Source organism: Lygodium microphyllum, chromosome 21 (genome assembly GCF_053477565.2).
Source record: "Lygodium microphyllum isolate KBCC chromosome 21, Lygodium_microphyllum_v1.1.10, whole genome shotgun sequence".
Classification (NCBI taxonomy): Eukaryota; Viridiplantae; Streptophyta; class Polypodiopsida; order Schizaeales; family Lygodiaceae; genus Lygodium; species Lygodium microphyllum.
Genome location: NC_141155.1, coordinates 92,862,963 through 92,879,674, shown reverse-complemented (window position 1 = coordinate 92,879,674; position 16,712 = coordinate 92,862,963). Strand labels below are relative to the sequence as shown.

The window sequence follows — 16,712 nt, the reverse complement described above, 5'->3', positions numbered from 1 at the left end:
AGTTGGTAATTCAAAATGTGGGTGATCTCATGTGTGATCTACATATGCGTTGTAATAGTCCTACTACAACTAATCTAGAAATTCAAAGAGCATGGGTTCTTCTAAATACTAGATATTATTAGACTAACATGTTTAAGGATGTTGAATAGTATATAGTGCATTGCTAAACATATTAAGTCAATATGGTAGGGCCTAAAGATGGTGGATCTTTGCATTCTCTAGAAATACCATTAGGAAAGTGGGAAACTATTTGTAAAGATTTCATTTGATCTACTTAAGACTAGGAAGGGTCATGATGTTATATAGGTGTCTTTTGACAAGCTAAGAAATATGAATGATTTTTTTCCTATTAGAATTGGAGCCAAGATTACACAAGTATCGTACTTTTAACTACTTGAGCATATTTTTGTAACATGGAAGATTGTTCATGTGTGCATGAATCACTAATGAATCTTTATTAAAGACTAGAGAGGGGTCATGATGTTATATAGGTGATTTTTGACAAGCTAAAAATGATAAATAATTTTTTCCTATTAGAGTTGGAGCCAGGATCATGTAATTCATAAGTATATTATGTTTAGCTAATTGACCATATTTCACCCCTATGAGATGAATAGATATAGGCTTGAGACGTACCCTCCTAGAAAATCCAAGAAGTAACATGGGGTAGTCACTCAATTGCTCATCCTAAGCATCACCACCTAGGTCCCATGGAATGCATAGCCTTATATAGTTAAGTTACTTTTGGGTCTACTAGATAGGGGAGCATCTAGTTTGACCCACAAGGATTCACTTGAGGTTCATAATGACTTTAACTACAATCGCTAACATCATTTTAGCATCAAGTTAAAAAAGGCAAAGCATCGCACTTGGTTCAAAGAATCTTTAGTTTTCTAATTAGAATCCTAGCATATTTAGTTTGGATATTCCAATCGACTTCATTACTTAAGCCTTTAGCACATCTTTATTTCACACCTTTAGAGCACATACACGAAAATAAGTAAAAAATTGTTCTTTATTTCAAACAACAATTCTTATTTCAACAAAGTTAACAAAATCAACTTTGGCAAAGCCACACTATACTAAGCCTTGGCTCTAGGCTAACGCTACCTTATATCAAGCCAAAAACCACTCTAGCTAGTTTGTCGAGCAACCACTCTTGGCTAGAACTATCAGTACTGAATATTGCCTTAGATAGATCTTCCAATACCACTCAATTCGATCAACTTGTCACAAGAAATCGAATGAACTTAAAGAAATCTTTCAAACTTTGATGAATAAGATATTCTTGATACACAGGTGGATATGACTACTTATGTCTACCATTAGATTATCTATCCCTATAATGTGCCAAATTTTAGGATTCATGGACTTTATATATGCAATTGATCTCAACATAGCAATATCTGAAGTAGAACATCTCGTAATCATATCAAGAAAGGCTAAACAATCAAGCTCTCTACAATCATTGGAGCTCCAACACAGTATTCTTTATTGCACTTCAAAGATGTATGGAGAATACCTTGAGGGCTTGATTGCATAGATCCTATCTTGCTTTTAAGCCCTAGTGACCAAACATATTGAAGATAGATAAGGGGAGAGATAAAGAGGTGAAGCAACCAAGAGCACATATACACACAATGGAGACAAAATCCACCCATACTAGAATTGGGTCTTCCAACATCCACAAATGTCAAGCTTTGGAGATTTCTATCTCCGTCATAAGACTCCATCCTAGGACTCGCATAAGAGCATCTAAAACCTCCCTAACTCTCAAACTTCCATAGGAGCAAACCTAGCTCCTGTGGTGGCTCTTCCACCACTCGATCTTTGGCCAGTGCATCGAACAATGCCCTTCCAAGGTCCTTATCTTTATAATTCCATGGTGAAAACAATCTTTAAGTTTGTGGATTGTGGCAACTAAGCTTAACTTGCCCCTTTCTACCTACTTTGTTATCTTCTTGAAATCTTCAATTCTACAAGCCCTAAAAGAGAAGTCATTGAATCAAAATAGATGAAAGTATAGTTACAAATATCCATCAATAAAAATAACAGATCTTAGGGGTCATAAAATGTCTTCTTAAGAGTATACAAGGGATTTATATTTAGGATCTTGAATCCATAGCATAAAGGTATTTGATACACATACTTGCACTAGGACTTTTGAGTTCTAGCTATGGAATTATAAGCAAGATTCTGATGGTGTTGCTCACTATCGTATAAAACTGATTTGCCTAGCCCTTGTTTAGAAAATTTTGGAAACTTGATGGTTAAGCTTTTTTGGGCCATAAAGGTATTGGGCCTCTTACCTTAAGTGATTTACAAGCTTGAATATCGAGTACATATTAAGGCATCTTGGGATTGTACCTACCACTTTGAATGCAATTACAAAACAACAGAGTTGGAGAACCAAAGCCAAGATCCAAGCCCTAGAGGCAAAGTCTCACCTTTAGTATAAAAGGCCCTCAATAGATATATATGTGTAAGGGTCACCAATGCGTAGCCATTTTCAACTTTGTCAAATTAAGCACCACTACAAGCAACGGGAGGAGCATCTCATTAGGTGTTGGAAAAATCAATAATACATCATCTATGTGAAATCCAACTACCCCAATTTAGCTATGAATGGAAGGCACCACAAGGTGGAGAAATGTGTTCCTTTAAGCAAAAGTAATATAGCATAAGCCAAACCATGAGCTAAGAAGCCAAAGTACCTTGAGTGGAAGCCATAAATCCATTGAAACTACACTTATAAAGAAGAAGGATCAAGATTAAGGATAAGGGTGAGGTGTCAATTAGCATAGCCTAGACAATTGAATATGTAAAGCAACCCATGTATCACTCAGAGACTCAAGCTAATGGGAACAACGTATAGATTTGACCCATTTGTTGTGTACCTGGCATTATTTCCACTTGACACCCCGGATTCTAGCTCACCTCACATTGGATCTTGCTATGCGAATGATGTTTCATCCTCTAGGAGGCATCATGGTTGTACGCAATAAAGCCACCATGATTTCTCTAGCTGAGGAAGAATAGAATTGCTCAAGAGTATGTGCCTAAATGTCCTTTGCATTGGTAGACTGTACACGATGCAATCAACTGTGTTGGAATCTCCTGTAAGCACCATGGTAATAGAGACTATATCTAGAAGTCATACAAAAGAATACTTATTCAAGGACTTTTTTTGAAACCCAAGTCTCGTATTTCCAGGCCTGTACACTGAAAATGTCTTGGTGAAAATGCTTGTGCAGTAGAGGGAAAACACCAGTTCAGGTTATTGAGCTACCATCCCTTCAATAGTAATTGTAGACAATTAAGACATATGACTACAATCAACGGTGTATAGAGAATCAATCTCAGAGTACAAGTTCTGCTTTAAGAGATGGAAGCTTTTCACCTTGAGGCCCTCAGTTACTAAATTAGACCAGAAAACAAAACCAGCACAATCAATCAAATGCTGATTAGAAACATGAGCAACACCCTTCTCCTGGTTTGATGGTTGTAGAATCCTTGTCCAATTGAAGCTCTTTTAATTTTACAGTCCTTCTAAACACTATTGAAGCTCTTATAATTTTACAGTACTCTCAGGTATGCCAAAGTCATGGACACATTTAGTGTATGGCTTAGTTACAGCACTGCCTGAATGAAGAGATGTGCTGCTTGATATTTGAGGCCAGCCAGAAAAATATTAAGTACAGCAGACTCAATACACCGTACAGCTTGATAGCTCGTGTGAAATGTACAAGAGTTGTCAATATGACAACAGCCTATACTTGGAAAGACTCCAATACTGTTCTCAGTGCTCCTTGGGAAGATGACCATTGAGCATCATTGGCACTGACAACAAAGAGCAAAACAACATTGCCCTTTGCTGTTGCTGCTGCAAGATTGTGAGTGCCTGTCCGGGCATATGGTGTCTCCAGTGTGTAAACATAGTACTGCATAAACAAAAATGATCATCTCTCTCTCTCTCTCTCTCTCTCTCTCTCTCTCTCTCTCTCTCCGGACACAGTGGTTGCTACTTTCATCATCCATTGAAAAAGACAAGCCAAAATTTCTGTGCAGTAACTTGACCAAGTATATCAAGGTTCATGGTAGTCCTTGTTCATGGGTACTTTCCTCTGGACTTGCCACACTGGCTGTGCTACTTAGGCACTGCTTTGAGAAATCCATTGTACAAACTGATTTACATGTTGTTTGCCTTCAGGGGCTTGGGTTCCTACAAGAAGGATCTCCCATGAGCTCTTCCCCCTTGACATGACCAAAGTATCATCATTTTTTCAGGAAGTCATTTGAATGAATTTTTACATATTTGGGGGTACCAAAAACCTCTAAACTCCCATTATCCACATTATGAATATGCAGGAAGACATATTAGCACTTGAAGATTCCAATTTATTACATGGTATTGTAATTAATTGCAGTATGAAACAGAAGCTCGAGCTTTTGTCTGAAAGTAATCCCTTCTCCAAATGCTTTAATTAGAGGAAGGAAGATGGGATCACTCAGAAATCACTAAAATTACCATTGAAATAGTGTATTTGACATGTTCCCATCAAGTGGTGTCATTCTTCTAGAAATAGAGAAAAGAGGGGCATGTGCTCCTATGAGCACTGTAACTCCATAAGCTATTGATTATGAATGTGTTGCGAGTGGCCTTAAGATAACACAAAGGGTACAATACACATTAAACTTGCAAACATAATGAATCTAAAACTTTACAGTTTTTCTAGTCCCCAAAGCTCATCTTGCCCAAAAATAGTCCATCCAAACACCTGCATAAGAAAGCCTTTACTTTCCCAATACAAGAGCTGAATGCCCAGCTAATTAGGATACAAGTAGGAATTTCTTAGATAACCAAGTACATCTATTTCATAAAGCCCCGTAATCCCTAATCGGATAGTGCTGAAAAACCTTGATTACAACAGTAAATCAATCCTCATTTCTGCCCCAACTTCTCTATGCAGCCTCTTCTAAATCAGTCCTCCTTTATCTTCATGCATTTGCCGACCGTTACATCCATGAACAAGGACATATCAATCCAACAAAACTGACTCGGTATTCTCCCAAATCTGTCCCACTTTGTCACCCATCTTTGCCAACTGTTTCTCTCACAAACAGTAACCCTTGACACAACAAAGCTGCTTTGGAATCCCTTTGATAAGTCCTTTGTCTTCTATGCATTTAACATCAGTTGCTCTCAGCAAGCACGGCCTTTTACACAACCAAATCCTCATGCATGGAGCCTTACACATGATGATTGCCCGACTGATTATGGCTCAATATGAACTTTGCCAGTGATCAGGCGCTCTGAAACACCAAACAAAGCCTCATCCATACACTAATCATACCTGCTGTGCAAAGCAGTCCCAAATTTGTGACTGGCCCTCCAGCATGCTCTTCAAATTCAATCCAGCCTTAAATGCATCTGCCCACAGTTGGTCTCACCAGCACTGACAATTACATGATAAAACTGTCCCAAAATTCAAATGCACTCTACCAGGTTCTCACATGCATTATGATCCTAATCTCAGCCCAAACAGTGATTGCATGTTCATAAAACATTGCATGCATGCCCAATTACTTCTATATATCCACATACAATGACAATGTCTACATTAAAAAGCCCTGATCTACCCCAGATCAGCAAAAACCCTAATAAGCCTTGATCGGATCCAAGACAGCAAACATGCATCATGATGCTGCTTTAGATGGTGCCGCTGTGGATGACAGCCATGATGCTGTTCTACCCCTTCCTAGTGCCAAGGAATGACTGCTCTATTCTGAAATGGCAAATCTCAGCCTTGTTTTCAGCCAACAATGGCTGCTGCAGATGAGAGATGTAAACGCCCCAAACAACGTAGTATGCTTAACAATTATGAAATTCGCTTGTTTTTGAGACTTAATATAAAAGAGAATGAACACTTAAAGCTGAAAATGAAAATTACTCACAAAATTTCAGCCATGAAAATGTAAAAGTAATGGAGACAAGATTGAGGGTTGAAGATGGGCAACCCCCCCCGAAGGAATGTATTTCTGCTCAACCCAAGTCCCTTAGGGAAGAGCTCAGTTACAATCAACCTGAGAGTGAGGAGAAGTAATTCTCACTCTCACAAGATCATGCAAAGATGTACAAACACACATGCATTATCTATTATGCAATGATAAGAACTGATTTCTTTACAGTATGAGAGAAGAAAGAGGGGAAAACAGCCTTTCTCCATCGTTGATCAGCAGTACATGGATAGGGCTTACTTCTTGTTACTAAAATGGAAGAAAGAGCTCGAGAAGGAGGTGCTGTTATGAATTTACAGGCTTGCTGTCCTGTAAAACAGCAGTGATAGAAGAGGGAAAATGGAGGAATTTGATAATGGAGAAGTGGGGGATGATGATGGGATGGATGGGGCCACTTTCTGGCTATCTGTGGGTGTTGTACATGAGTTTACAGCAAAGAAAAATGATGCTGAATGAAGAAAAACGAGCTCTTATTTATAGGAGAGGGAAGAGCTAGTACAAAAGGGGAAAGTGGAGTAGCACAAGACAAGTGTCCAGCCACATGTCATAAGATGTGACAAGTGGTGGGACACTTGGAAACTTGTGTGACAAGTGTCAAGTCTCTTCTCTATGGCCTTCCTTTTTGGGCTGAATATCGTCAAGAATAGAAACAACCAAATTTAGTAAGCATAGTCAAAGTACAGAATTTACTATTTTTAGAATGACATCCCTATTTTTTAGGACTAGCATTTTTAGGCTAATTCGAGGCTCCTAAAATTTAGGGACCCCCCAATATGGGCGTCATATGAAAGCTTTTTCCGTGTACATCGCAAAAACGGTATCAGAATCTTTATGTGACTTTCCTATGCAAAGAAATGTGCATTTCAAGCTTTCAGCCCACACATGCACTTTGTACAAGCATTTCATGATCATGCCATCTTGTTGATTGTAACTATCTGTTCTGGCGGATCTAGCCCACACTTCAAGGCATCAATCCTTTTTGTGTGCGAGTCTAACCCTGATATGCGTGAGTTCTGGTCACAGGCGCCCTATCGGGCCATATAGGTGGAAGTGTGAACTATCTTTTCTCTAACCCACCACGTGGGTCCACCATAACCTGTAACCACTCATCATCAGTGGCCAGCTCCAATGCACTTTTCTTTATATCTAATTAGTGCAAAGGAAACAAATTTAATAAATCATTATATAGACAAATTAATGAAAAAGGATACAAATTCCGTTTCTATAGAGTTGTGGCAAGAGATGACAGATGAGAGATGAATATTATTTTAACTCTTTCCATAGAACCATGCAAAAATTCCATGCTGCATCAACGAGTGTTATAATGATCAGGCCTGCAAAAACTTTCGTTTGGCTACCCCCATTTGAAATTTTCAATTTCCAAGGTCTTGGCCATGTCCAAGTCTGCCAGTGAAATGTCAATTGCACCCAAGGTTCAAAGTGATTTCACACACTTGTGACGTGCACTATTGGAAAATGAGGTAAATAGACTGCGAAAATTGATGTGGGAAGAATGAATATCTACTATTGGATGGATGATCTAATAGGTATTTTTGCCGAAATCAATTTGTAATCAGAAAATTGTCACATATGGACACTTTCTACTGACTACCAAAGATGGACTTCCATACAAGATATGTTTGAATATTGATTTCACCCTCTGGCCACCATAGCTTTTGACTTGGCAATGCTCTTGCACTATTCTCTCAGAGATAGATAGGAGCCATCCTATACAAGTCACTAGTATTTATCTCAGTCATTGAAAGGACTCCTAAAGCAACTTAGGATCATTTAGGGACAAAAGGAAATGTATGTAAAAATCCCTTATAGTATATAGTACAATCAAGCCTAGACAATGTAGCCACACTTCTCCATGTGTGTATGACAAGGGACATCGTAACCCTTGTTGCGCAAACACTTGAGAGAGAGGTATATGGTGTTGGGCCACTAGGGTTTGCACACAAGCATAATTATGGTGCATTAACCACTAATTTACTCTCCTTAAAACTGTCCCAAAAGGTAAGTAATGATAAATTACCAAAAATAAATGGCTTTATCGTTTACAAGAGGAAAAATGCACCCTAATCCTCTATAAATAGGAGTCTTGTGTTTGTGCATCCTTAATCCCTCAATCCATCCAACTAACCTCAACTCTCTCAATCTACCACTGCTGAAATCAACCTTCCTTCTCACATAGGGTGGTAAAACCTGATCAAGCACTTAATTACAACAACTAATAATTGAGCATAAACTGAAATGCACAAATTATCTTAACAATCTTGGACAATAGACACTCAGTTGGCCCCAAAACTGGCGCCCTTTCGGTATTTATTTAACTTTGATTGCTAATGGATAGTATACAAGCTGAGATTCCACAATCTCCTTTGCTGATCCAAAAGCCCCTTGTTGTACATACAATTAGCAAGCAATTTGGGCCTATTGCCCCTTGATTTTCACCAAGGACTTGCACAAATGGAACCACCAACTAGCTAAATGCTGCCCAATTTACAATGGATGGGCTGGCATCTTAAATCCCTATCAATTCCACAAATTTCAAGTGCTGATTTCAATGTAAGATGCCTTCTCCTATTGGCATGGGTCCCAAGGTAGCTGTCAAACACTGATTTCTGCAAAAATTTAGGGTTAACAGCAAAAATCCTGCTACTGTCCACTAAATCTGACTAAGATCTGTTGAGAATGGCTAAGAAATGGTAAGATCTTTTGAGAAATTACTGGAGAATGTGAGAGAAAACCAAGATAAGAGAGATCTATTTTTCTTCATGAGAAAACCCTAAAATCTGCCTATTGCCTACTCCAGCCTGCATTTAATGCAATCACCTACTGCCATGCACCTCCAAAATGTTGTCACCTGATCAGCAATGCTTTTGCCAACCCTTGGAAGGTGTCTCCTTGCTGTCCCCTGCCTGTTGAGGCCCCCAAATGGCTGTCTTCTACAGCAAATTGCTACTCTCTTATCAAAAAATGGACCAACAGCTCCCTGCCTCTCTCTTCCAAGCTATAAATGGCTGAGATCCAACCCCAAAAACCTTTACTCAGTTTGCATGGGCATTTTTGCCACAAGTGGCAGCCTTCTAAGCCTATTTTTCAGACTATCTAGCTTATTAAATTAATTTTCAAAGTGCTAATTTCGAAAACGAACTTAATAATTATTCTAGTGCTCAAAAAATCAATTTCACTAGTCAATAATTTGATTATCTAAGCCAATTTGTCTTCCAAGTATCCATGAGCAGTTATTAGCCCTTAGACTAACATTAATTAATTAATTAATGCCTAGTCTCTAATATCACCACTAACATTAGTGGCTAAAAACATTTTCTCAATTTGCATGGGCTTTTTCGCCAAGTAGCAACCTTCTATACTCATTTTTCTGTATTATCCAACCATTTAATTAATTTTCAAAATTAAATAATCTTGAAATTTAATTTCAGCCTTTTTGACCCTACCCAAAATTAAATGTGCCCATCCATAGTTAAATTGGCTTAGGCCATTTACAACCTAGAGTGGTCCCTAACCTCTATTGACCCTTAGACTAGTATTAATTAATTGATTAACGCTAGTCCCTAGTGTCACCACTGATACTTATTGGCCAAACAACTGTCCTAGGGTCAAACTTGGCACCAACTAATCCCCAAAGCCTAGCTAGTACAACTTATTACAACTTTTTGCCTTTGACACCTACTGTATCCTCGAGGTTCTTGGCCTGTTACCATGAAATAACTTCCATGTGCATCAATGTGCTAAATAACCTTGCACATTTAATTAATAACTTAATCAAATGTTATCGACAGGATTAAAGTATCTTAAAATTTCACGTCCCCGTGATAACTACTACCCACACTCCTTCCAAAGGATATCATCAATTCATGGAGCCCTATTCAAGTATTGCCTCCTTCCATAGCTAGGCAACCCAATTTACAACCCTCACATTGCTATGTCTTCAATCTAAAGCTACCACCCTTTGCTGGTTTAGGACTTTCTTCAAGTGTTGCTATTAGACCAACAAAACACGTAGCAAAATAATGAAAGACACAAGATCGATGAAAGAGACAATGCACAAGATGTAACCTAGGAATAGAAATCCACTACGACAAGAATACAATGGTTTGAGTGCCAACTCGCACACTCCATAAATTTCCTCTCTCTACACCATGAATCTGCAAGTACTTGAATGCATAATGGATTGTGGCCATACTCCCTCCTTTTATAGACAAAAATAAAAGGAGTTATCCTACCACAAAATAGGTTGGACAATCACCAAATAAAGAATAAAGAGTGCCATAAATTAGGCAGTGGGCGTTTATAGACCTATGATATGACCACTTCTAACACCCTCTCTTAGAGCACAAGTGGACAAGTAATGAACAAGAACACCCAAGATGTACCATGGATACTCCAACAACATGTCCTCCGCTAGATGTGCCTCAATACAAAGCACCCTAAAGAAGAAGTCCAAATGCCATAGGCCTTCTTTGAAACCAAAGTAGTTAAGCTAGCCACCTAATACCTCTTGTAGTCACACAAGCTCCATGGGTATCTCACCATGACACCCAATATTCCTCTACTAGAGCATATGCATGCCCTTCACGACCCCTCATGCAAGACCACATCATGTCACTCATTCTACCATGAACTTGGTGCTGGATACACCAGTCCAAGGTTTGGATTCCAAAAGATGTAAACTTGATGACACACATCAAATCCACCAACAATGAAAGAGCATCGATATGCCCTCTCCATACTTGCCCCTTCTGGCTAGGAGTATGTGAGAGCATACATCATTAGAAGACCACTTTGTAGGTCACCTTGGCCGGAGTGGCCTTTGGTGACTCAATCTTGCAATCTGAAGTTGATGTGTCCATCTTCTTACCCTTCTCTTTGGATTTGGTCACCTCCTTCAAACAGTCCTTAAAGAGATGGCCCCGCTTCCCACAGATAGAAATGAGCATGCTTCTTCTTAGTCTTCAAAGATACTGCCAATGCTCTCTCAATTCATCACCATATATCGAAACCTTTCCTTGTTTCTATAGCAAAGGCTCCTCATCAAGCAAAAGAGGCATGAGATCATCAAAATCAAGATCAAGAGTGAAAACCCAGGCCCTGAGAGCTTCGGCCACCATATCATACTCGAGAGAAAGCCTAGTAAAAACCAATGCATATAACTAAGAGGAGGTAAGAGCTGCCCCCAAGGTGAGCAACTAATCATGGATTGCCACTCATAAAGCTCCTATAGCTTATCCCAACATTCAGCGGAGGTCTCCAAGGTTTTCGCATCCTTGCTTTCTCATTCGGAAAGCTCCTCTTGAAAATCTTCATTGTCCTTCTTTATCCACTCCAAGGGATTTGATACTCTCTGACTTAGATTTGAAACCAACAACCACCTGCCAAGGATCTTTCTGCACAAACAAAGCCTTCATACATGGCTTCCAATGAGCATAATTAGGGCCCTTGAGTTTGTCGTCGTCATTAGTACAAGGGGGTGACATGATAATGTGAAAATGAGAAAGGGTACTTGCATAGTTACCTTGGAAAGGAGAGAGCAAGTGAGGAAATGTGAATAGCATGCAAAAGATCTCAATTGATGACACACATGCAACCTCTACAAATGGATCAAAATGTAGGACTACGCAAAGAAACAACCGTTAAACATCATCCAAAGGACTACATATGAACCAGCCCATTAGCATATGTACCACACATGCAAGGCACCAATAGAATGCTAGTTGATGCATGATCAATAGGCATGGCAAATGCAAGGCAACATGTAGCTTTGGCATAGGTCAAATCAAACAACACATGTCCACAAGCGCGAACAGAATGCAAGTCAACGCAAGTGCAAGACACACCAACAGATTATGGGTCAATGTGCATTTTGCAAAGCACACGCAATTCAGCATGGTGGTTACAAGTCAACGGAAGCATATGCAACATTGAGAGGGCACGTTAGATGTCTTAATGAAGGGCAACACACACATCAAATGTAGTTGACACTATAAGCAGGCCTAATGCAATCCAAGTATCAAAACATGGGGGCAATGCATAGTTGATAAACACAAAGACAGTTGACATGTCAACATGAACAATGCAGATCGAGACCAACTTAGCCATGTCCCCCAAATGTAGGATTTGTACACAAACAAAACCAAGAATCAATCGCATCAACGAAGATTAAAAAACAATCATGAAACTATGGACATAGCTCCTTCAACAAACTTCGACATTCGATACCATGTTAGAAGAGCAAAAAATGTAGTGGAATAATGAAAGACACAAGATCAATGAAAGAGACAATGCGCAAGATGTAACCTGGAAATAGGAATCCACTATGACAAGAGTAAAATAGTTGAGCATCAGCTCACACACTCCACAAGCTCCCTCTCTCCACACCAAGAATCTACAAGTACTTGAATGGATAATGCATTGTGGCCACACTCCCTCCCTTTATAGACAAAAATAGAGTTGTCCTACCACAAAATAGGTTGGTCAATTATCAAATAAAGAATAAAGAGAGTGCCCATAAATTAGCCCTAGGCGCTTGTAAACCTGTGATATAACCACTTCTAATAGTTTCCCCATGTGTTTCCTATTGTAATCACCACCCAGCATCCATTTCATCCCCTATAACTGCCACCCTGATCTACATTTTGCTGCTGGTGGAGTTTTTAGAGCCGGGATAGCTGCATTTGCAGCCAGGAATCACAATTAGGCTGCCCTGCTAGTCACTTGCCTGTAGGTGTCATTTCCAACTACTAACATTCTGATGCTCTATACAGAATGAGCTTGAAAAACTATGCAAGACAGCTAGAACACATCAACAAGATATATGAGAGGAAATAGGTGTAAGCATAGAAGCATAAAAATGATACAATAGTAGATAAACCCCTTGTAGCTCAAAAAAAAAAGGGTAAGAACATCAGGATCTTTTATTGACCATAAAATGAAACAGTTGGAGTAAGGGCGAGTCAATTGTACAAGCTATTCAACTAAGAAGGTGATAACTTTAACACCATGAGGGAATTTCATAAGGTTGAACATGGCATTAGGGACGGAGAACACAAACGCACTCTTTTTGGTAGACAAAATGTACGCATGAATGAACACAAAACTCTCTACTCATGGTTTAGACACAATTAACAACAACATGCTCAAGGGCATAGATCAAAAGCTCTGATACAAAACAAGGAAACCTTGGACATAGACTCACATGGAAACACCCATAGGGGATTCCCGACTCTCAACAGCTTACTCCCATAACTTCAAGAAACACATACTCTTCTTCCTACCCACAAGTAGGGACTTCGGTTCTTGAACTAGCAAATAGTGCTTCACAGACCTTGTCTCCTTCCTCTACACAAACTCCATATGCTTAATGTTGAATAGCCTCATATACACCAACAAGTGGGTAGAGTAGTGTCTTTGCTTCACCTCACGGTCATCTCCCTTCTCCTTCTTGCTGTGAGAACAGCCCTTCCCTCTTCAAAAACTCCTCTTCTCTACCCACAAAACAGCCCTCTCTTCAATGTATTGTTCACCTCTTTATATTAATACCTCCATCTCTATCTTCTTCAAAAAACAACACCTCTTATATTCTCTTATTCAAGCTCGTCTCTCTTCCCACATCGAATCCTCTAAAAGAGGCTACTTAATCCCACAAATCATCTCCTCTGTGCATCTCGTTGTCTAGTCCTCCTAAATTGTCACCTTTATAGGGGCCAATAAAAACCCATATCTCCAAACAAAAATGATAGTTTTATCATCAAAAACTTAATAGCATAGAGCATTTTCCTATGTAGTGAGTTGTGACTTGTCTTCCACTCGTGTGTTGACAAAACACCCCCATCCCATGGACAATAAGGTATGCCCATGTGGATGCCAAAAACCTTATTCCATTCATCATGATGGAGATCATGCTCACTACTCTATGGTGACCTTCCAATGCTCTGAACCTTGATCCTTGCGTTGCTTTGTAGATGCAAAAGCTATTGAAATTTTCTTCTTATGACCAACTACATGAGGCTTCCCTGATCCTTCTTAGTCCAATCTCCTATTCTCAGAAAATTCCTCACAACATCATCCTAACACTCCTAAATCTGTATTTTGTAGCCAGGCAGGCTGCCCTCCTACTACTAAGTCATTAGAGCTGTACCGATCAGCGGAAGTCATCATCCTATCCTTGGATTTCAGCCCTTTCCTTAGTTCTTTATTGGTGTTTCATTATTGAGCTTTGTGATGAGGGGCTACATGTTCATGTAAAAGGTTTATACTGGGTCAAGCAACCTCTGTACAGCCTTCTGTTTCATGATCTGTGAAACCCATTTTGTGTGTGTGTGTGTGTGTGTGTGTGTGTGTGTGTGTGTGTGTGTGTGTGGAGAAAGAGAGAGAGAGAGATGTTAGAGATTATTAATCAGGCATTCTGTAAGCTATAAGGCCTATGTATGACAAACGGTTAAAAGTCCTTGCAGGATAGAGTGTTGAGGCAACACCTGTACACTGGAAGGGCCTTCCAGTGGAAAATGCCACTTAAGGAAATAAAAATAGTCTTGTCAATCTGTATCTAGATCTTTTCTCAAGCTCACCACACCTCAAGCTCTTTAGGGATGACTTGGGTGAGTTCATTGCATAGATAAGATACACTGGTAAAAAGAACGCATTAAAATGTTGAGAACCCCTCACACAGTTATGCTAACATAGCACAAATTGGAGCTAAGGTCAAACATCGGCCATTACGCCATCTTGGAAACAGCATAAAACCCCTTGTCATCATCAGAAAACAGCACAAATGGAGCAAGAAACTAAGAATGGCGGGGTAAGCTTACTGTTTGGCTGCCACGTGTCTCCACATGGGTCTCCACAACTTCGTCAGGATCATAACTGTTGCCAGTTACAAATGGTCCAAGAGCTGATATCAGCTTTTCAGGGTTGCCAATCTCCTCAATCTTTGCATTTGGCTTGTTTGTGAGCCGTACCATTGGAGATGCAAAAACTTGAGCAGTTCCCTGTTTGTCATCCTCAAATTTCACTTCAACCCATGGTTCTGCACATTTAGGCTGACAGTAATTTCCAGACAGAATATTTGCTACACGAGCCTGTTTCCAAGTTGGAGGAAGGACAAACTGATAAGGTTGCACATTGCCTGCAAAATGATTGAGAAACAGGTTTGCTAAATCTCTGTGTTATTAGATTAACTATGTCATCCTCAAATTGTTGTAAACTTGATGAAAAATCCCTCTTTGCATAAAAGATTGATAAAGTCACTTCCATAGCTTACTGTCCTCGTGGTTGTTTCACTGTGGTGATTTTCCTTCTATTGTCATGTGGTCTGTGAGGCTTGGATCAAAAAGAGTCAACCATGCAGTAAGTTGTTCAAAACGAGGAGCAATCATAAAGACTGCCCTACATTGTGTAGGAGTGTCAATTATTGTTATGTAATCCTCTAATAATCTGTCACCATTGTGGAGGAAACTCGGAGCCCAATCAACAGAAGGTTGTAATAGCTTCACATGCATCTAGAGTAAATACAACGGAAAGTTAAACAAACAGATGTTGATCCAAGTGCACGAAATTGCAGGGAGGTTCAATAAACACAATGGAAACTTAAGCCAACGGATTTTGATCCAACTGCACCGGATTGCAGGACAGTGCAATCTGCCCCCACACTGTACGCTCTCACACTATACAAATAAATGGAAGGCTAGAATAGGCTCGTATCTGAAATTTTTATCTAGTATGCACACAACTGTAACTTCAGCAAATAGAGTTGATCCCGAAGACATATGATTGCCTGGCCAAAGGAGGATGTCGCATTTGACTCAAGAAACGGAAACTGACCCAAACAACATGTGATTGCCTGAAGAAGGGAGGGTAGAACCTGCTCTGAGGGCTGGCGTGTCCTTAGTTGAAGCAGTGAATTGGACAAAGCCTTTGGCAGAAGAGGCAGGAGGGAGGTATGCACCAACCGCTACCTCCTTGGCATGGCTTCTGTCAGCAGAGGCCATGAGGCAGCACCCTGCTGCCAATGCGATAAGCCCCTGCCTCCTGCCCACCATGACTTCTTCCTCTTTCTTGCCCGCTTTGATGGCGCAACGGGCGCACGTCGGACACCTCCATCGGCCTGTTGGCGCAGAAGTGTGTTGCACCCCATTCGCGGGGTTCCATAGCATTCGTGATGATGCACTCGTGATTAGCCAGGAGGTTGATGATAAGGAAGCTACGACCATCTTATCTTTCAGCTTCTATTGTGACAGCGGGAGAACTTCGATTAGCTCTGGTTTTTTTTGGACGCAAAAATATATTTTATCGGTAATAAAATAAAGAAATACTATACTAGCTGGCTTGGAAGTTGGTTGGCTAAACGCTCTTCTTTCACACATGGTCCACATGTAATTATGTATGTCTAATTGATTTGTAATTGAAAGGTTGCCTTGTAAATAACACCCTTTACTTGTATCCATTATAAAGCTCGTTTAGCACATATGGTAATATAGAGTGCAAAATTTATCATTTACTTTAAAAAACAAGACACTACACGCTATGCTATACAGCTTGCATGATCCAAACATTGCTTAGGTACAATACACACACCATATTTCATGGGTTTGGAAACTTAAGAGTTACCATGGAAAGATGGCTACACAAGAAATTTCATGTGTACATAAGTCATGCTTCTATCTTCTAGA

At 39.8% G+C, this 16,712-nt stretch overlaps 1 protein-coding gene across 1 annotated transcript; it reads right to left on the bottom strand.

Annotated features, from left to right (window-relative positions):
* Nucleotides 1-3,326: 3,326 nt before the first annotated feature.
* Nucleotides 3,327-16,301, bottom strand: PPD6 (thylakoid lumenal protein (Mog1/PsbP/DUF1795-like photosystem II reaction center PsbP family protein)). The gene is made up of 3 exons (XM_087661952.1): nt 15,905-16,301; nt 14,853-15,169; nt 3,327-3,941 (listed from the first exon to the last, which is right to left on the bottom strand). The coding sequence occupies exons 1-3, from the start codon at nt 16,251-16,253 to the stop codon at nt 3,771-3,773; spliced, it is 837 nt and encodes a 278-aa protein (XP_087518078.1). The 5' UTR covers nt 16,254-16,301; the 3' UTR covers nt 3,327-3,770.
* Between the last annotated feature and the right edge of the window lie 411 nt (nt 16,302-16,712).

Coding starts and splice junctions, on each gene's coding strand:
- PPD6 (XM_087661952.1), bottom strand. CDS start 16,253: ATGGTCGTAGCTTCCTTATCATCAACCTCCTGGCTAATCACGAGTGCA. Junction 15,170..15,904: donor CACGCCAGCCCTCAGAGCAG/GTTCTACCCTCC, acceptor ATCATTTTGCAG/GCAATGTGCAACCTTATCAG. Junction 3,942..14,852: donor AGACACGTGGCAGCCAAACA/GTAAGCTTACCC, acceptor TTGTTTATGCAG/TACTATGTTTACACACTGGA.